Source organism: Cetorhinus maximus, chromosome 2, assembly GCF_964194155.1.
Source record: "Cetorhinus maximus chromosome 2, sCetMax3.hap1.1, whole genome shotgun sequence".
Taxonomy (NCBI): Eukaryota; Metazoa; Chordata; class Chondrichthyes; order Lamniformes; family Cetorhinidae; genus Cetorhinus; species Cetorhinus maximus.
The window spans coordinates 107,625,282-107,646,754 of NC_135880.1; the positions used below are offsets into that span (position 1 = coordinate 107,625,282).

Sequence of the window (21,473 nt, forward strand, 5' to 3'; positions counted from 1 at the left end):
TGCCTCAGCCAGAGTTGCCTTGCCAACCAATTAGCACCCTTTTTTCCTGTGGTACAAACTGTGATCATTTAAAATTTGGCATTCTTGCATTTGTCCTGATGAGTGCAAGACGAAAAGCTTCAAGAATATTCAAGTTCTGTACTACCAAGCGACTGTCCAAGGTAATACTTAAAAAGGCAATTACTTTAAATATTTTACATATTCCAGAAGGGAGAATTTAGTCACATTTGTTCCACATCAAGATTAGGGTTGCCAATTCTGATTGGAATTATTCCTGGAGTTTGATCAAGTAACAGGATTAATTTATATATTGAAAGATTCCTTCTGCAGGCTGCATACTACCTACCTGTAACCATAATTTGGGGTCACATTTTTCCATCAACATTTTAGTAAATGTTTGCTATGTTGCAAAAAGTCAGAGGAAGTTTTCATAAACCATTTAAGATTTTGCTACATATAAGGATCATGGAAAAGCTTTCCCTTGTCTCTCCAAACGTTTCTTACGCAACTAAGTAACTCTGTGCAAGGAAATTAAATTTGTTACAATATAAAAAGGATCACATTGTTCCCAAGATATGCCATGCAGAATACTAAACGCCACAACCGATCATACGCAGTATTGAACACAAGCTAAATGATGACACTACATCATTCACAAGTAAATGCAATCAAATTGCCCTGCATTAACCAGCAATCCAAGTCCACAACAGGGCAAGCCAGACTCTCCTCCACAGACATGACTGCTTACAAAGTACAAGTATAATACTAATTTAGCCACGGAAAATAAGTGCCATTCTCGACCGATCCGATCGTAACAGGACTCGTGGCTACAAAAGGCGAGAAATCACGAACAAAAAAGGGGCTTCCGTTTTCTTTTCTAATGGCTGAAACTTGAAATGGCAACAAGATACTATCCCACAATGCAAACCACCTATTACCTATTATGGGTGGGCATTCCTTCGCCTGTGTGAATTAGTATTGAGTTATCCTGTGAGCAGCTGATGTGGATAGAAGATTTAAATCCGAATAGCGGTGCAGAGTTAAGTGCCGAACTATCGCAGCGCTAGCGCAAAATGCCTACAAACACAGTACTTTTCTCCGGAGTTTCCAGCATCAATCTGCGGCAGATCGATCTCGGCCCCCTTGACCATGAAGCTCCCAGCTGATCCAGCAACACTAATCTGCATCAATGTGACTGAGACCAGAGCTCCTGCACAAGGAGCAGGATAGGCGTTCCCGGCGCCCCAACATTCAAAACAAAAACAAAAACACCTGGAAAAACTCAGCAGGTCTGATAGCATCTGCGGAGGAACACAGCTAACGTTTCGAGTCCGTATGACTCTTTTTTTTGCTTTCACCCCAACATTCAATACTAGTTATCAGCTCATTGCTGCAGCGTCTTGTTGTTGTTGTTGCAACCACACTTACTTCATTGGCTGTGAAGCACGTTGCGACGCCCTGAAGTTGTCAAAGGCGCTTCATACACGCAAGCTCTTTCTGTCATACTGATCTCGATGAATGAGTAATCTCTTGAGGACTGACTCCATTAAAGCCTGAGCAGGAGCTATGACAGAAATAAACGCTATCAACTGCCTTCCCCACACCCCCTCCCCCTAGCTGCAGCGGTGAATTCCGTTACAGGAAATGGCCAAATCCACAGCGCGCCGTTTGAACCAAATCTCGCGACAGTTCCCGGCGACCTTCCTATCGTGTTATCGTACGGGATTTGTAGTTCTTGGAGGCCTTTTCGTATGTGGCGCGGACCCGACGTCCGCCGTACGGACTACAGTTCCCAACATGCATAGAGTGACGGCTGAGTGGCGAGCGGGGAGTGGGCTGAACTCGGAATATGGCTTCCTCTGACAGGACACGGTGATGGACTGAAAGCAGCATCACTCTAAGGTAATGGCAGAGGGTGAAATGCCGCGATCTAGCGTGTGGTTGGTAGTCATTCAGTTACACATTCCCCCCCTGCCAAAAAATAAATTATTGTGCATAAAGATCTAAGCAGTGTGTGACATTTTCATTCATCTTCAACTTTACACCACGGCCTCCGATATTTCCATGAACGTGATTTCATTTTTAAAATAATCCACTTTCTAAATGTACCACAAGATATAGAAAACAGGCAGTGCATTCTAAATGGAAAAAAGTTACGTTCGAAGATTATTTTTTAATTCTAATGTGCACATGCTATTATACATCTCAGTAAATAGATTTAAATTTTAATATGGTATTACTCTGTTTGAATTGTAAATGAATATATTTTATGGCTACCAATGAGCTTTAGTAAGTGCTTGGCTCCGTCATATGACATCAATTTTTCTATAATATTTTATTTTTTATATCTGACAAATTTGAATATAAATATTATTTAAAATGTACTGCATTTTTAATACATCTTTCATTAAGTATTTTAGTGTATGCTTGAAACTATAAGTCAATAGCTCATTTTATTTAGATGTTTTGTTTAAAAACTGCAACTTTATATTGAGGTGAATTTGCCTGCTACCATTTTAGTTCAGAATAACCATTCACATGAGGAATAAAGACTCCCCTGAAAAAGTGATACAACCATGGCTAAATACAAAAATTAAGAATAATATTTGATTAAAAGTAGTTGCCAAAAGGAGTAGTAAGCCTGAGGATTGGGATGGTTTTAATAATTAGCAAATGATGACTGAGAAATTGATAATGAAGGAGAAAACAGGATATGAGAGTAAACTAACAAGAAACATAAAAATGGATGAGAGCTTTTACAACTATGTAAAGAGGAAGCAATTAGTGAAAATAAATGTGGGTCCCTTAAAAATGGAGACAGGAGAAATTATAATGGGGAATAAGGAAATAGCTGAGATATGAAGGATCTGTATCTGTCTTCACAGTTGAAGTTTTGAGGAAACAAGGATCCAATAAGATTGAGGAACTTAAAAGTAGTGATATTAGTAAAGAAAAGTTACTGGAGAAATCAATGAGACTAAACAGGGCAACTCCCCATGCCCGGATGGCCTTTTAACAGAGCTCACTGCAGAGATAGAGGATACTTTGGTTTTGATCTTCCAGAATTCTTGAGATTCTACAATTGTGCCCATGGATTGAAAGACAGCTAATGTAACCCTGCTGTTCAAGAAAGGAAGGAGGGACAAAATGGGGATCTATCGACCAATTAGCCTGACATATATAGCCTTAGGAACTAGAGACAGTTTAAGTGAGTCGTATTTGCATTTGTGGGTGTTAGGAATAAGCTATCGTTTTAAGTTTAAGTTTTAGCTTAAAGTTTTGAGTTTAATCTATATTTCTGTGTTAAGGGAACCTGAGTTTTAGTCTCGCTTTAAACTGATACCTGCAACTCTGGGGGCTTTGTTTGTATACCTGCATTCTAATAATGTTTTATGACCCTTGAAGTAGGATAAACTATGCTGTTGCCTAGCAACAGGGGGGCTCACAGAGACAGAATGGCAGTTTTAGTTCAGTTGGAAGCAGATGCCAGAAGAAGCTGGACACAGGAGAGGGAACTGCAGAAGCAGGTTCCAAAGAATGAAAAGAAAAGTCCCAAAACCAGGGAGTGGAACTGGAGAAAAGTCCCAGGATGACAGTGAAGTCAAGGGAGAACAGCAGGAATCTGAACAAGATCCTGTTTCAGTGAAGTTAAAGCAAGGAGCAGAGGGAAAGGCTCCAATTTAAAGAGAGAAAGCTGCAGGAGGCAGACTTAAAGCAAAATAGGCTTGCAAGAAGCCAGAAGATCCAAGGAGACAGCCAAAGGTTTGTAGCTCTTTACTATGGGCATGTGAAGCAGTGGTGTTCTGTGGACACAGCTGAGTATCTGAGAGAGAGAGTGCATGGAAAGGCAAAGCTTGAATGCACGTGATGATCCAGCGGAGAGGAACATCGGAAGGAAAGATCAAAACCGTGGAGGTGGACCCTTCTGGAAGGCGTCCGATAGAAAGTGTTGTTTGGGAGAAGATTCCAACGCAAGTTCTTCAAGAGTGGAGATTGGAAACCCTTGTGTGGAAGACAGAGTTCAGTGAGACCGGTTGGCTTACCATGTGACAAGTGTCTCGGGGGAGTTGATGAGAGATCCAAAGCATCTGTTTGGGATGGTGTGTTTGAGTGTGGTTTCAGAGTGTGATCACAGGTTTCTATTGGTTTATATGGATTGTGTGCTTACAGTAAACTTTAGATAGCTTTTATAATAGCTTTTGTAACTTGTGTTATCCTTATGAATCTGTATATACCTATAAAAGTATAGTTGTGGGTGAAGGAGTATTGTAATATAGTTCATCTTTTCTTGTTTAATAAATGTGTTATTCTTTTGTTATAAGTTATCAGCTGACTCCTATGATTCTGTTCAGTAGCCGCCCTGAACATTTCTAGGCAAAAAATAAAAGTTCGGATCTATCAAGGAAGATTCCATCCTGGGAACCTTATCGACACTTATCCAGTAGTAACATCAGCTGGGATCACAACAGTAGTAAGAAAAATGCTAGAATCTATTATTAATGATGTATTAACAGGGTACTTGGAAAATTACTATGGTTATTCAACACAGTTTTATGAAAAGGAAATTGTATTTGATAATTTGATTGGAGTTTTTTAGGGGATAACTTGCAGGTTAGTTAAAAAGGAACCAATGGATGTAGTATATTTGAAATTTCAGAAGGCATTCAATAAGGTACCATGCAAAGGTTGTTACACAAGATTAGAATTTATTGGATTATGGGTATTGTATTAGCATGGATTAACCGACAGATATTAGAGATAAACAAATTATTTGTGATGGCAGGATGTAACTAGTGGAGTGTTGTTAATTGTGTACTATCTTTATAAATTACATTCTCTTCCGCAGAAAGCAGTGGAGGCTGGGTCATTGGATTTATTCAATGTAGAGTTAGACAGATTTTTGATAGACAAGGGAGTCAAGGATTATGAAGGGGAACAGACAGGAAGGTGGAGTTGAGGCTACAATCAGATCAGCCATGATCTTAATGAATGGCAGAGTAGGCTCGAAGGGCTGAATGGCCTACTCCTGCCCCTAAGTCCTATGTTCCTATTAATTGTTTAATTGTATGCAGAATGTGGGTATCAACTGGAGGTTCACTCGTGCATCTACAAATAGGCACTTGTAATATCATACCCATCCATCCCTCTTAACACTTAATTCATATACAGTATTTGCAATTGGTTATGCAAATAGAGACTCAATGTCATACATGAGACGACATCAAACGAGGCTGTAAACCAGTCTTTTTTTTTTGCTGCATGCTTATCATTGAAGTGACGGGAGAATTCATCAATCAGAGTATCAGAAATTTGCAGCAGAAAAGAAAATCTTCGTAACTCTAAATAAATGCTTATGAAAGTGTGGGAAGAATGGCTAATGTTATATCCTTCACCATCTGGCTTTCTAGAAAAGAATATCCATTGCTGGATGGTGAGAAGAGGTATTGCTGCTGATTCTGATATTGCTGCTGTGGCATGGAGCCTTGGAGAGAAAGGGAGTGAAGGAGCCCAGGAGGAGAGAACATTTTGATTTGGTTTGCTGTTGATTTCCAATATTGGGAGGAGGAGACAGAGGAAGGAAGAGTCAACAATAACGGCAGAAAACTTTCACAACTGAGAGAGTAACAAGCCATCAGTAAGAGGTGGTGTTTGGTGCACTTTCATGAAGCCTGTTACTTAGAGGTGGGGGGACTAAAGAAAATGGAGGCTGGATGATCATGAGGGATGTGTTAAGTGTGTGCAGGTCCACTTGCTGGGCTTGGGGCAGTTGAAGATACCTTGGTGAAGTTTTCTTTCTTTCTTCTAATTAGTAAGATCTGGTGGAGGACTGTGCTTGGGCAGTTTCAGCTGCCAGGCTGAAGACACCTTCCTTTACTAAGAAAATCATCACTGCCAGAGACAATCTTGGGAAGGTGCATCACTCCAACGCCCACCCACCGAGCCAAATTTTGGGTGGCAACCTCAGCCCTGTATCCTCCCTTCAATGCTACTCACCCTTTCTCTGTCTCTCTCTCTCTGAGAGGCAACCAACATGATTAGGTTGTGTTTCAAATTATTTTTTTGTGTTAGAATAGCATGAAGGGAGGAAGACACTCTCCCATCCCAGTCTAAGGACAGGATGGTTTTTCTTTTTCAGCGTCTCATGTGTTAATAAAGACGGTTATTGAGAGATATTAAGCCTGAGATTTGGAAGCGGGGGGGGGTGCCGCAGTTCATAAAGCTTCAACAGTGATTCTTTGCAAGTGGCAGGCTCTGCACGGACCTACACAGGAGTGGCTGCCTCTGCTGCTGCTGTAGTCCCATCACTGTTCATACTCATCACTAAAAGCCACAGGGTGAAGAGCTACAGTCACCCCAATATGGCGATTAGGGTGTGCATCAAAACCATGCCTTGAGTTTTCGGCCCTTTGACTATCATGGGAGAGACCACGGTGGATCTCTTTGGACAAGTGATAGTTGAAATGTTTTAGGTTTTATGCAATTTTTGGTGGATTTATCAGGACTGATTTCGACCTTTCACCCTGTTGGTGTCGGGGCTCCCCTATGGTTGTTTTCTTGCTGGCTTGGACCTTGGTGCCTATCCAATGAAGATTTTAAGCAATGGTCCCAACCATCACCCAAGTTCCAAACCAAGGGGTGCATAAAAAGCACTTAGGGTGGCAGTGAAATACAGTGATGGAGGTACACCCATGGACTGGACATTCTTCATTAAGCAAGCCCTTTGCAAATGAAGTGGATTTGAAGCCGCAGACATGTTCTGCTGACAAGATTTCCCCAGTGGCAGATACTTTGTTGTGACCTTTTAAAAACATTAAAAGCATCTCCTGAAGGTATTTTAGGAGAGAAGAAATCAGCTATTTGTGTTGATCCTCACTGCAGAGCTGCTGTTTGTGTTGCCATAGCAATGGAACTGTGATGTTACCACCTATCTCTCCAACCCCCATATTCCTTCACATTTCAATCAGGGGATATGGGCATATTGCAAGGAATTGGAGTTAATAAAGAAGTTCATCCATGATCTTACCGGCTGGCGAAGCAGGCACAGCCATATAACTTATTCTTGTTGCTATCTCCTATGCATTGGAGGCAGTACAGCGAAGGTTCACTACATTGGTCCCTGGGATGAGAAGGTTGTCCTATTGGTGAGATGCTGTGTAACTTGGGCCTATACTCTCAGGAGTTTAGAAGAATGAGAGGTGATCTCATTGAAAAAGAACTCTGAAGGGGCTAGACAGGATAGGCACTGAGACGTGGTTTCCGCTGGTTGGGGATTCTAGAACACGGGCACAGTGTCAGGATGAGAGTCCATCATGTAGGACTGAAATAGGGAGAAATTTATTCACTCAAATGGTTGTGGATCTTTGGAATTCTCTACCCCAGAGGATTGTGGATGCTCACAAGAAATCGGGGCAGGAATAAGTTGTATGGCCCATATGAGCTTGCTCTGCCATACAATATGATCATGTCTGACCTAGGGCTTCAATTCCACTCCAAGAAGTGCTGCAGCAATAGCATTGCTGGGACAATTCTGCAGCATTTTGATCAATAATCTAGTACAGTGAGCTGATAATACAAGTCACTTAGATCTCTGGTTACTTCTTATGAAATCTTTAACCCTTTAATGAAAAAATTGCCTCTATTTTCCTTTAGTGGTTTATCAATTTTGACTGCATCCTATCGTGTGCTACTAATTATTCAACTAAAAATTTCACTGCCCCACTTTATTCTCATTGTTATTTTCAAACTTGTTTCTGATTTTCACTTTGTTTTACAACCTTAATAAGGTTTGTTAGATTTTCCACAAACCTGCTGCAGAACTCATTGATCCAAAAGTATGATCTTTTATCCCACTTGGATGTGTATTGAGCAATTTTATGGAAACTGTCCCTATGCTGCTGCTGAATAATTAGGGTAGCACATGATACAATGCAGTCAAAATTCATAAATCACTAAAGGGAAATAAAGGCAAATTCTTCATTAAAAGGCTAAAGGTTTCACGAGAAGTAATCAGAGATCTAAACTTGCATTATCAGTTCACTGTACTAGATCATTGATCAAAATGCTGCAGAATTGTCCCAGCAATGCTATTGCTGCAGCACCTCTTGTCCCAGTTCAACAGCATCATATTTCACCTGCAAGAAGCAGCTCAGTTTGCAAGCCTCCTACTGTGGGTGAAATTTTCATTGTTAGGAAAGTTGCAAGGGCTCTTCTCATAACAAAATTGTAAACGGTGTTACAGAAGCTATCTGAACACTTTTTAAACTTGAACATTATTCAATTTACTGTTATAATGCAGTAGCAGTCTCTAGTGCTGGTGATATGATGTCACATTTTTTCTGATAGTTTTAATCAGTTTGTAAACTTTGTAAAATTCAACATGTATTCCATAAAATTTCATCGTAACATTGCACCCTTTGGAGGCAATCTGACCAGAACTGGTTACAGTATTCTCAAATAGTATCACAAAGATAATTAATCCAGCTTTCTTTAACTGAACCTATCATGCCACTGATAATATACTTGAATTAGTTACTGCATGTGGAATTAGTTAATTTGTGTAATTTGTGAATCTTTGTGCAATATCTCAATTATAAATCATACAATTATTCAAGCTAAGTAATTATAGTAACTGAAGCTTATGAATTGTTGTCACTTGGCACAATTTGACAATGATTTGTCTAAATGTTTAAAATGATCAGATTGATCCATTTAACCAAGATTGGCTTATAATTTTTATTGTGTAATGTCTGTTAAATCGCAACAATAAGAATTGAGTACTTAAGATTTACAGATCTGTAAGTTAGTGCTAAGCAAGGTATTGATTGAATGAGATAGCTGGCCACTGAAATAGTCTGTGTCATTTTGGATAAAGCCACTTGTGCCCTATAATTGAACACGAGCTTGCTTACTTGTCTTTGCCTATTTTAGTGCATGTAGATGCACCAAAATACTGGTAAAATTACTTAAATCAAATAAGTTTGTGAAGTTGTTGTCAATGAGAAATACAACCTTTAGTGTATAGAAGCAGCACTCATGAGTGATTTTATTTTTGAAATGTAATTTCATGTTTATATAATTCCAATCTTGCTTCCTCCTTCCCAGAAGCTATTAATTTATGTTTGGAGTATATCGGTCATTGGGCCCTCTGATACTTCATACAATTGCATATTAAAATATTTGAATCTATGAAGTGAGCATTTACAACCTATTTGATCAAGAGGAGAGAGCTAAGCCCAATCCTGTCTTCACCTGACACCTACAGTACACATTCCAACAATTCTCACTGGATATTGATCAAAGTAGGAACCCAAGCTGATTTTCCCTCTCCATCTCTCCAGCTCAGGAGGACTGAAACCAATTGTTGCTACTACAACTTAAGCTGAGATCACCAACTCAACATGGGCAAGGAATTAAGTCTTGGACCGTAATGATATTTAAGGCTCAATGTCACAATGGACAGTGGATTTACCCCAATGATATCAAGGAACCCCATAGTTTATTAAAATTTGTACCTGGACAATTGTGCTAAAACAGTGATCATAACAGAGGAAGGAGGGCAATAAATCTACTTGCTTCACCAAGTTCCATTGGCCCAATTCCTAGTGAACACTCCTTAAACGCCATTTCTATTTCTTGCACTGCCCATTATTGTGGCTTCTGTGACTTCTCTGAGTGAGATTGCTAGTTCAGTGTCAATTTAGGAGTCTGTATTATTGGCACGCATTTATCAGCAACTGTGTTGAGACAGCTTAATCTAATTTCATGTGCATTCTTACCATTAGCAGAGAAAACAGACTTCTATCCCATTAGCCTGAGATGTATTTAAAGCCAGGCCCCAAAGGAGAAAGGACATTGCTAGCCAACTGCATCACTCAGTTCCTTGCTCATACGTTTTAATATTGCTGCTTGTGTGATGGAATCCGTGGTTTTGAACCTAATATTTTTTGATTTTGATCCCAGCTGAAAAAGGGAAACTGCCCCTCCCAGTATCTAAGGAAATGAAAACTAAAACTACATTTGTAAACCAAAACTTCGAGAGCAAATGAACCTGGTTGAAAACATAAATCAACACACATAAATCCAAGTTCAGTAGAAATAAATGAGTCCATTGATACAGAACTGGCAAGCTGAAGAAGAGAGGCTCAATCCAGAAGCTGAGAATAAGCAAATATACAGTTACTGCAGCTGTTTCTGTTACTTGAAAATAGCACTGATAGATCTATGCCATCCAGACCGAGTTGAGAAGGTTTTTAATGTTTTCCCATTTTGGTGAAGACCGTACCCGTGGAACCCGGTTGGTTGTGCACTGCTGTCAGCTGGGGATCAGACTAAATCCTAGAAGGATCAGAACTGCAATTCTTTGTGCGGAAGACAAAGTTTTGAAAGAGTTTTGTGGCTGAGGTTGACCTTTTTGTTGAATGGACTGCTAAGCCAATTCTGTTTTAATTGTATCTGCCATTTAATGTGTAATTTATAGTTTATAATCAACTTCAATTTGCCAGTGAATTCATGTTTGACTTAAGTTGATTCTAGGTGTTAGAGTATGTATAGGTGGTTTGCTTTGTTTGACTACTGTATAGTAAAATTTATCCTGTTTTCAACTGTGGAGTCTTGTGGCTTTATTCTGTTAGTAAATAACTGGGATTTCAGTTTTCTTTTTTTTTAATTGTGGTCTCTACCGGATTGCAATATTTGATCAGTGTGCAAGATGTCAAAGAGGGTAGTTTAATATTGGTCACAGTATATCCATAAAACAAGAAAAATCTAAAGAAGTAGATAACAGTGCTCACTATTGACACGGTTTTCAAATGGAGGCCCAACAGGTTCCTGGTTATCAAATTTCTGTCTGCCTAGCAAAAGACTTGTGTGCTGTATGTATTAGTGTCTGTTATTTTACTAGAATGTTATTTGCTGCAACCAATACATTGGCTGTATTGGTAATTGACACTGCCTCCGAAGGTCTCATTAGAAAGTTTGAAAACCATACCTTTGCCATTGCTGAGCAAGTAAGGAAGTCAAATCTTTAATTTGCACAGAGTACTTTAAACAACAGGAAATATAAACAATGTCCTTCTTGTAAGGTCTATTTTATCTTGTACAATTTGATCTCCATAGTTACCATGGTCACAAAAGCATCTTTGGATGAAGACGATGTTGGCTGGGGGCTTGGCATCTCAGAAAAGATGGAAAAAAGTAATGCAAACTGGGTAGACATTACTAAGGAATTCAAAGATTGCTGTAAAGGTAAATCCATTTATATCTTAAGCAGCTTTTTTTCAATGGCAGATAAATGAAAGTCTCTTGTAATCCGAATAGTATAATATCTATTCTATCTATATCTTTTCCCACCCCCAGAATTTTTTATGCCAGTTTACTGCTTCTGTCTCTTCCTCTCCTTATTGTCTGACCAAAAGCTCTTTTTTTTATTAGTTGTTCTTGAGATGTGAGCATCACTGACTAGGCCAGTGTGGTGGTGAGCCACCTTCTTAGAGCACTGCAGTCCATGTGGCCCCCTAGTGCTGTTAGGAAGAGAGTTCCAGGATTTTGGCACAGCAACAGTGAAGGAACAGCAAATTAGGATAGTATGTGCCTTGGGGGGGAGTTTGCAGGTGGTGGTGTTCCCATGCATCTGCTGCACTTTTCATTCTAGATGTAGAGGTCATGAGTTTGGAAGATGTTGTCAAAGAAGCTTTAGTGAGTTAGTGTAGTACACACTGCTGATTCTGTGCGCTGTTGGTGGATGGAATGAATGTCGGTGGTGGATGAGGTGCCAATCAAGGAGGCTACTTTGCCTTGGATGGTGTTGAGATTCTTGAGTGTTGTTGGAGCTGTATTCATCCAGGCAAGTGGAACCATACTCCTGACATGTGCCTTGTGGATCATGGACCAACCTTCGCAGAGTCAGGAGATGTGTTACCCCAAATTTCCAGCCTCTGATTTGCTCTTGCAGCCACTGTATTTATATGGCTGGCCCAGTTATGTTTCTAGTCAGTGATAACCCTCAGGATATTGATAGTGGGGACTTGTCAATGGTACTGTGATTGAGCTTCAAGGGAGGTGGTCAGGATCTCTCTTGTTGGAGATGGCCATTGCCTGGCATTAGTGTGGTGCAAATCTTACTTGTTACTTATCAGCAAGGATGCTGTCCAGGTCTTGCTGCATGGGGCACAAACTCTTTCAGTATTTGAGGAGTTGCGAATAGTATTGAACACTGTGGAACCATCAGGAAACATACCCACCCCTGATCTTATTTTGGTGGGAAGGCCGTTAATGAAGCAACTGATAATGGTTGGGCCTAGGACACTGCCCTGTTGAACTCCTACAGTGATGTCCTGGGACTGAACTGATTGGCCACCAACAACTATAGCCATCTTCTTTTGTTCTAGGTATGACTCCAATCTGTTGAGAGAGTTTTCCTCTCAATTCCCATTGGCTTCAGTTTTGCTAGGGCTCCTTAGTGCCACACTTGGTCAAATGCTGCCTTGGTATCCAGGGCAGTTCCTCCCACAGCACCTCTGGAAATTAACTCTCTTGTTCATGTTTGGACCAAGGTTGTAATGAGGTCTTGAGTTGAGTGGCCCTACAATTTTATAAACAGGATGTTGAGAATAGGAAGAGGGAGATCTTAGCTATTTAAAACTCTGAAATATATGTACGTGAATATTTCTAATTGGACTTAATAATGTCAACATACCACACCTTACATCTTGAAACCTGGGTTTAGCTTAATCAGACTAATTTGATGGTAGTTTTATCTCCTTGTAGTCTGTTGAGATGCTATATGAAACGAGTTGGTGACAAATGGGAACAAGTTTGCAATGTCACTCAGTGAAAAGACTCTCCAGCATACTAGTCTTGGTGTTGGAGAAGAGTAGAGGTCCTTTTTCTCTGGACCTGGCCATGTACCTGATTTAGGAATATTTGACGCTGACGCTAAGTGACATCCCTTACATTTAAGGTGATTTTTTTTGTACTCTTTAAAGTACAAACAGGAAAAAGACCTATTGTAAAGGTTTAATATTCATAGCATTTTATGTTCAAAGTTCAGTTGACCTTATTGCATCTGCGGTTAAGTCTCCCTTGAGGTCTCTGTAGTAAAATGTCAAGCTGTAACGTTTAACAACCATATATTGTACTTGGCATGCATTTATGCTACAAGCTTCATGTCAGCCAAAGTTGTTTCAGCTATACTAAACCTTCATATTGTAAATCTGGTGTTCAGGCTTGAACTGGTTCTAAAGTGGATTGAGATGTCATCCAATAGGGAGTCTTTATTCTGGTGTCAGGTCAGGACCTGACTCTGGATTCCGACTATGTTTACACCACAATAATGCCATCATTGCAAAGTAATTCCAGTTTGTATCCCCACTACAGTTGATACTGCAAAATGAGAATTAATTTTAAATTTTAAATGGTTGAAGTTAAATTTGGAATGATGTTATGCACCATAATAAAGGGTTTCCAGCAAGAGAGAATTCTTTCATGTTATTGTAAAATATATTGCATCTAATAGTGAAATACTAGTACAAAAATTAACTTTAGCTCCTTATATTACTTTAGAGCTGAAGTTGGGCGAACTACTGCATGACAAATTGTAAGTATGGCAACATTTTTAATTAAACAAAAAAATAATTTAATTATTTTAGTTTCAAGTGAAAATGGTTATTCTTCAGTTATTATTGAGGGAGGGGAACACCTTTATTTTACTAATATCAGTCGCAACAATAAATTCATATCACTGATTAAGCTGCTTTGAAAATCACCAAAAGTCTATTCCATTGGCGATCGCTATAGTACATAAAAGAGTATGGCAGAATTTGTTGACAGCAAAATTGTAATTCAAAATGTTATTGAAATGTTTGTCTCAGGTTTGGTCTATTCGAAGCCATGTCTGCAATTGAAATGATGGACCCAAAGATGGATGCAGGAATGATTGGAAACCAGGTTAATCGTAAGGTGCTCAACTTTGAGCAGGCAGTCAAGGTTAGGCACTTCATTTCAGAACAAATTCAACCAAAAGTTTAGCCAATGTACTAATGTAATTCTCAAATTTGCTATTTACAGTTTACCAGCAAAGTACACTTTCTAGCACCCCCCCACCACACCCCCCCCCCCCACTTTCTTGATAGCTTAGTAACTGGGCGAATACTTTTTATTGGCAACAAGATATTGATGTTTTACAAAAAATTTGGCTGCCTAGCTGAATGAAGAGAAACATACATTTGAAACTCATCTCAACATAGAAAAGCTTAAGGAACACTTTTTTTATTATTAGATGTGACAATTGTGAGGTTTTATAAGAGTATTATGTTTTGGGACTATTTGTAATTTAGGGTAAAATGGAGGAATGAAGTGGGCCTTGTGACATAGTTAGAATTGAGCTGACAACAGGTCTGGGTGGCTTGATTGTTAAAGATTAATGGGTAGTCCAGGTTGTTTTACTGGGAAGGAGGTGCAAGGCCTTCACACTTGTAGACAATGCTGAAAGCAGCTGTGATGACGATGGACAGACTGTTAGACTCCAAGTCCCAGGGAGGTGTTAAGAATGTCAGGTTGTAAACGGCTATACTTTAAACTGGCTACTTATGTCCAAGATAGAGTAGAGTTGGGGATAAGGGATAGTCCATCAGCATTTCTACCTGCATAAAGGACCCATATGATTCACGTTGCCATGGAGATGGTCTTTGAAGAGGGGAAGAATGCATAGGAAGACATTGTAGGATCGGATTACAAAGTTCTTCGAAATCAGGGGTAGGGAACCATTTTCTTATTAAGGGCCACACACATATAGACAAAATCAGTCGCGGGCTACACACGCATAAAAACAACTTATTTTATTTTGGAAAGAATACAGAAACGTTCAACTCACCCACTGCTTTAATGTGATGGCTGAGTTTGTTTTTCCTTAATAGCCTTGTTAGGTCTGCTGGCACTGATGATGTTGCTACTCACAACTGGCTCTGTGTGTCTCTCTCTCCCCCTCTCTCTCTCTCTCGCCTTTCCTACTTTGTCTCTTGCTGTCTCCCTCTCCCTCCCCCCCCCCTCGCTCGCTCTCTCTCCCCCTCGCTCGCTTGCTCTCTCCCCCTCGCTCGCTCTCTCTCCCCCTCGCTCGCTCTCTCTCTCCCCCTCGCTCGCTCTCTCTCTCCCCCTCGCTCGCTCCCTCTCCCCCTCCCTCGCTCTCTCCCCTCGCGCTCTCTCTCTCTCTCCCCCTCGCTCGCTCGCTCTCTATCTCCCCCTCGCTCGCTCTCTATCTCCCCCTCGCTCGCTCTCTCTCTCCCCCTCGCTCGCTCGCTCTCCCCCTCGCTCGCGCTCTCCCCCTCGCTCACTCTCTCCCCCTCGCTCGCTCACTCTCTCCCCCTCGCTCGCTCTCTGCCTCTCGCTCGCTCGCTCTCTGCCTCTCGCTCGCTCGCTCTCTGCCTCTCGCTCGCTCGCTCTCTGCCTCTCGCTCGCTCTCTGCCTCTCGCTCGCTCGCTCTCTGCCTCTCGCTCGCTCGCTCTCTGCCTCTCGCTCGCTCGCTCTCTCCCTCTCGCTCTCCCTCTCGCTCGCTCGCTCTCTCCCTCTCGCTCGCTCGCTCTCTCCCTCTCGCTCGCTCGCTGTCTCCCTCTCGCTCGCTGTCTCCCTCTCGCTCGCTCGCTCGCTGTCTCCCTCTCGCTCGCTGTCTCCCTCTCGCTCGCTCGCTCTCTCCCTCTCGCTCGCTCGCTCGCTGTCTCCCTCTCGCTCGCTCGCTCTCTCCCTCTCGCTCGCTCGCTCTCTCCCTCTCGCTCGCTCGCTCTCTCCCTCTCGCTCGCTCCCTCTCTCCCTCTCGCTCGCTCCCTCTCTCCCTCTCGCTCGCTCCCTCTCTCCCTCTCGCTCGCTCCCTCTCGCTCGCTCCCTCTCTCGCTCCCTCTCTCGCTCGCTCGCTCTCTCCCTCTCGCTCGCTCGCTCTCTCCCTCTCGCTCGCTCGCTCTCTCCCTCTCGCTCGCTCGCTCTCTCCCTCTCGCTCGCTCGCTCACTCTCTCCTCGCTCACTCTCTCCCTCTCGTTCTCGCTCGCTCTCTCCCTCTCGTTCTCGCTCGCTCTCTCCCTCTCGTTCTCGCTCGCTCTCTCCCTCTCGTTCTCGTTCACTCTCTCACTCTTTCATTCTTGCTCACTCTCTCCCTTCTCCCTCCTCACTCACTCACTTTCTCCCTCGTCGCTTGCCCGCTCGCTCTCTCTCTCTCGCTTGTCCACTCGCGCTCTCCCTCTCGCTCACCCGCTCGCGCTCTCCCTTTCGTTCCCTCTCGCTCGCTTCCTCCCTCCCTTTCGTTCTCGCTCGCTTCCTCTCACTCTCACTCTCGCTCTCCCTTCCCCCCCTTTCCCCCTGTGCCGCTCTCTCTCCCACTCCCTCTCTCAAATCTCTCTCTCCCACCCTCTCTCTCGCTCTCTCTTTCGCTCTCTCGTTCTTTCTCTCGCTCTCACTCTCTCATTCTCTCGCTCTCACTCTCTCGCTTCCCTCCCCTCCTTTTCCACTATGCCGCCCTCTTCCCCACTCTCCCCCTGTGCCGCCCTCTCTCCCAGCCCACCTCTCTACACCACCCCAGGTTACTCATGCTTCACCACCCTATCAGCAGCTGACAGCTTCCCATCCCTGCCTTGCGCTCTTGCTCCCAGATCTCTGGCCTCACTCTCTCCTCACAGCCTGGACCTCTGGTGACCACGGCCGAGGCTCAGGCATCAGAACATGGCGGTGGCTGGCCCAGAGTGCAGCACGCAGGGGTGGCGGGGCCCAATTTTGAAATCTCACCGCGAGGCAGATGAAAAAGTGCTATGGGCTGAAACCGACCCCCGGGCGGGGGTTCCCCACCCCTGTTCTAAAATTTCACAGACAGGGCAGTCTGCCCAAAACTGAGCATGAGGCAGCATGTCTCCATAGCTCACTGGGCAGGAACATAAGAAATAGGAGCAGGTGTAGGTCATTCGGCCCCTCAAGCCTGCCCCACCATTCAATAAGATCATGGTTGATCTGCCCCAGGCCTCAACTCCTCTTTCGTGTCAGCTCCTCATAGCCCTCAACTCCCCGATATACCTCCTCTTTAAATACTTTCAGTGATTAGCCTCCACAACTCTCAGGTAGAGAATTCCAGATATTCACTACCCTCTGAGAGAAGAAATTCCTTCGCATTTCAGTTTTAAATGAGTGCCTCCTTATTCTGTAACTATGTCCCCTAGTTCGAGAGTGGGAGGGAATACGGGTGGGGTGATGGTGGCTGGGGGAGCTCGCTCTTGAGTTGAAAAGACCAAATTCATTCGGATTTAAAATGAGGCTGAACATTTGTCTAAATTGAGCTAGAATGAGGATCTCTAGGAAAACCCTCACCTTGAAAGATAGTTCTGGGGTTAAAGGTTACTCAGCTGGGAAAGGAAAAGAACTGAAGTAAACTCTCTAGAGCTAAGAATCACTTTGGTCTGTTTCAGGAAGAATAGAATGCCTGCTTAGGGACAGAGTGAAGTATAACTGTGGTGGGAGATTTTTATTTGTTTTAAACATTAAATGGAGGATCTATTCTGTAATTTAAAGTATATGATACCTATTGTAATAGTGTTTCGTTTAAGGTGTTTTTAGTTTCGTCGTTGTAGTAGAAGTCTTAAATTGAAATCTTGTGTCATCCTTTCAGCTATTCACTGGAAATTCCAATTGCTTTTTAAAGGTTATTAGTCTCTTTGGAGATCATAACATTGGAATGGAAAAGTTAATTATCCAAGCTTTTATTGTAAAGCTCGATGAATTCTTTTAACATCGTTGAACTGTAATTCTTTATCATTTTTTAAAAAAAGAAAGATATAAAAAATTAGCTGCTAATTTGTAAAGCAAGTTGCCAGTTGTAGACCATGCTGGCGTAAAGAGACATACAATATTGTCAATCCGGATTTAAATAGAATCCTGTGTTATAAGTTCTTACGTTTTTAAAAATTATTACAATCCACAAGATGTGGGTGTTACTGGTGTCATTGCCCATTCCTAGTTTGCCTGAGTTTAATGCAATGGAGTGGCTCTCTTAGTTGCTTCAAAGGACAGTTAAGTGTCAACCATGTTGGTACGATGGAGTCACATGCAGGCCAGACCAGGTAAGGGAGGTAGGCTTCCTTTCCTAAACTACATTAGTGAAGCAGTGGCATTTTTGTGTCAATCCCAACAGCCACTTTTTACCTATGCCACCTTTTTATTACCAATTTTTTTTAACTGAATTCAAGTTCTCAACTTGCCATGGTGATATTTGAACTCTCATCCTCTGGAATATTGGTCCGTTCCCCTGGGTTACCTGCCAGTTATATAGCCAGTATATTGCATGCACCTAATGCATGCAAAAACCCAGTTATTCTTCAAGTTGCTGTTGGAGGTTAGTGATTTAAGGTCACTTACAAACTTTGCAGTAGGCAGTGTTTAGCCTGATGTACATTATACACTCCATTAATGTTTTTTCTATGTTATCCAAAGGAACTGCAAACAGATACAGCAATTTATGTTTAGAATTTTAGAATAAGTTTCTTTCAGTCAAATCCGTTTTCCGACCCGAACTCAGCCATTTCCGGCTTTAACTGAGGTGGGTAAATGAACAACCTACTCCAAGGAGCTGGGTTTTAACTTGAAAATGAGGCTCGCATCATCAGTAAATTTAATTATATTTTTGGAATTTAACTGCCATCTGTCCAGTTTCCTAAGGTGAGGACTTGGTAGATTCAGGAGGTAAGTAAGTACCTTTTACACCAAACTCCTACAACCAGGTGCATGCTTGAGCAGCCTCCGCAATCAGGTAGCCCCCCAAAGACCTTTCCTTCTGAATCCTCCAATCACAATCTCACCGCAATCAGTCCTCCAATCTCACCGCCAGCAATAGGCCTCTGACTTTTTTTCCAATCCACCCCAGTCAGTCCTCCGTCTTCCCCAACACCAGACGTCTGATCACCTCCCCCGTTCACCCACTGGATTGATCGCCTCCTAAAACTCTCACCATGTAGAAAAAAGCCCAAATTCCAGATTCCCCACAACTTTCTGACCAGCCAGCTTCCTGCGGGTCAGGTAAGCTTTAAAAAAACTCTCTAAAGGTTTCTAGTCGCTCCAGGCCATTTGATGATTAAAGTTACTTGTTCACAGTAACTAAACTCAACAATACTATTTTAGAAGTGCATGAATAATTAAGACAGTTTGTCCTGTATCTATGTGTAGCTGAATAGAACCAGAGAAAAATTATGGTGCAGAAAAAAGCTATTCAGCCCTTCATGACTGCACCAGCCAAAAAGAGAGAGAGAAGAAACTAGCCGCTCATTTTAATCCCACATTCCAGCACCTGGTCTGTAGCCTTGCAGATTACAGCGTTTCAGATGCAAATTCAGGTACCTTTTAAATGAGTTGGGTTATTTCAGCCTCAACCACCAACTTAGGCAGTGAATTCCAGACGCCCTCCACCCTCTGAGTGAAAAAGCTTTTCCTCATGTCACCTTTAATCCTTCTACCAATCACCTTAAATCTATGCCCCATGGTAATTGGCCCCTCAGCTAGGGGAAATGAGTCTTTCCTGTCTACCCTATCTAGGCTCCTCATAATTTTGTACACCTCAATTAGATCACCCCTTAGCCTCCTCTGTTCTAAGGAAAACAACCGTAGCCTATCAAATCTCTCCTCGTAGCTGCAATTTTCAAGCCCTGGCAACATTCTTGTAAATCTTTTCTGCACTCTCTCAAGAGCAATTATGACCTTCCTGTAATGTGGTGACCAGAACTGCCCACAAAATTCCAGCTGTGGCCTAACCAGCATTTTATACAGTTCCATCATTACATCCCTGCTTTTGTATTCAATACCTTGCCCAGTAAAGGAAAGCATTCCATATGCTATCTTGGCCACCTTGTCCTGACACCTTCAAGGACCTGTGGACATGCACTCCAAGGTCTCTCACTTTCTCAACCCCTCTCCATAACTTCCCCTTTATTAAGTATTCCCTTGCCTTCTTTGCCCTCCCCAAATGCATTATCTCACACTTCTCCGGATTGAATCCCATTTGCCACTTCTCCGCCCACTCGACCAAACAGTTGTTGATATTCTGGAGTAAACAGCTATCCTCTTCACTATCAACTACGTGTCCAATTTTTGTGTCATCTGCAAATTTCACAATCATGCCTCCCACATTTAAGTCAAAGTCATTAATATATACAACAAACAGCAAGGGCCCCAACATTGAGTCCTGTGGAACACCACTGGAAACTGATTTCCATTTTCAAAAAAACATCCATCAGCCATTACCCTTTGTTTCCTGTCACTGAGCCAATTTTGGATCCAACCTGCCACTTTCCCCTGTATCCCATGAGATCTCACTTTCCTGAACAGTCTGCAATCTTGTCAAATGCCTTACTGAAATCCATGTAAACAACATCCACTGCACTACCCTCATCAATCCTCCTTGTTACTTCCTCAAAAAATTCTATGCTTGTTGGTCAGTTCAAAGACTTGGAAACCAGAGAAGGTTTAAAACTGTACCCATTGTAATGGGTGACACTTAAAAATACACAATTTAGCACAATATCCCTTTTTAAGTAGCTGAATTCTTAGGTGCTAAATTTTATCTTTGTTTCTTACTGAAGGATGGAACAATTTCGATCAAGGGTCTAATCTTACCTGAACTTATAGGTATAATGGATACATGCTTCTGTTGCTTGGTAAGTTTGGCATTTCGGTTAGTTTTTTATAGTTTCAAGCAATTTAAGAATCATCGAATGTTACAATCCATTTGGCACATCTGTTCTATTTTCCACTACCTGAGGCACATATTCTAATCTCAGCCTCCTTTTAATACACTTTTCTTTTTCAATAACTATCCAATTCCTTTTTAAACCAACGCACAGAATCTATCTCTAAACAATAGTTTTTGCAAGAGAATTCCATATTTTAACTATCCTCTGTGTAAAGAATTTTTATAACTTTCTTTTAATTCTTTGTTATAATAATATTGTGCCTCTACCTGTTGACCAGCGGAGACAATCGATTTACCTTATAGTATCTCTTCTTAACCTTTAAGATCTCTATCTTGTCATTCTTTAATGTTGTCCACTCTAATGAAAAAAGCACAATTTATAGTCTGTCTTCGTAAGAGTAACTTCTAATCTGTGATAACATTCTAGTTAATCTCAGCTACATATTTTCCATCGTTTGTATGTTTCATTTAAAATGGTACCCAGAACTGTGCACAACACTTTTACTGTAGGATTGTACACAAATAAAAGGAAAGTACATAAAAACTATAATTGATACTGACCAAATAGGAGTGAAGACAAATTTAATAATTGGTATCCATCCAATAATAGTTATTGTGTGCATTTTCTTCATGGTTTACAACAATAACACAATTAAATGTTGTTATGGCACATCTGGTGATAAATGCCGAACTGCCCAAATCCCAGAGGGAAACTTGAAACAGCTGCCAAAACGGTTTTTGCAATTTGTATAGTATAAGGAGAGATTCTGAA

General features: G+C 41.8%; 2 protein-coding genes across 8 annotated transcripts in view; one reads left to right on the forward strand and one right to left on the reverse strand.

Annotated features, from left to right (window-relative positions):
* agtpbp1 (ATP/GTP binding carboxypeptidase 1) overlaps positions 1-1,624 on the reverse strand; it is a 360,842-nt gene extending 359,218 nt beyond the window's left edge. For 3 of the 7 annotated variants that reach the window (XM_078568065.1, XM_078568001.1, XM_078568076.1), the window contains exon 1: positions 1,429-1,615. Coding sequence is in view for 2 of the 7 variants with exons in the window: in XM_078568055.1 (XP_078424181.1) it covers positions 1,429-1,433 (5 nt within the window). In the remaining 5 variants the exon portion in view is untranslated. Of the gene's footprint in view, positions 1-1,092; positions 1,164-1,428 lie in introns of those variants that run through there. The other 4 variants (XM_078568039.1, XM_078568055.1, XM_078568028.1 and 1 more) reach the window with 4 other exon arrangements.
* A 176-nt stretch (positions 1,625-1,800) lies between these two features.
* Positions 1,801-21,473, forward strand: part of naa35 (N-alpha-acetyltransferase 35, NatC auxiliary subunit) — an 89,826-nt gene continuing 70,153 nt past the window's right edge. The window contains exons 1-5 of the mRNA XM_078568089.1: positions 1,801-1,902; positions 11,116-11,244; positions 13,561-13,594; positions 13,869-13,983; positions 20,592-20,666. Coding sequence (XP_078424215.1) covers positions 11,121-11,244; positions 13,561-13,594; positions 13,869-13,983; positions 20,592-20,666 — 348 coding nt within the window. The 5' untranslated portion in view covers positions 1,801-1,902; positions 11,116-11,120. The remainder of the gene's footprint in view (positions 1,903-11,115; positions 11,245-13,560; positions 13,595-13,868; positions 13,984-20,591; positions 20,667-21,473) is intronic.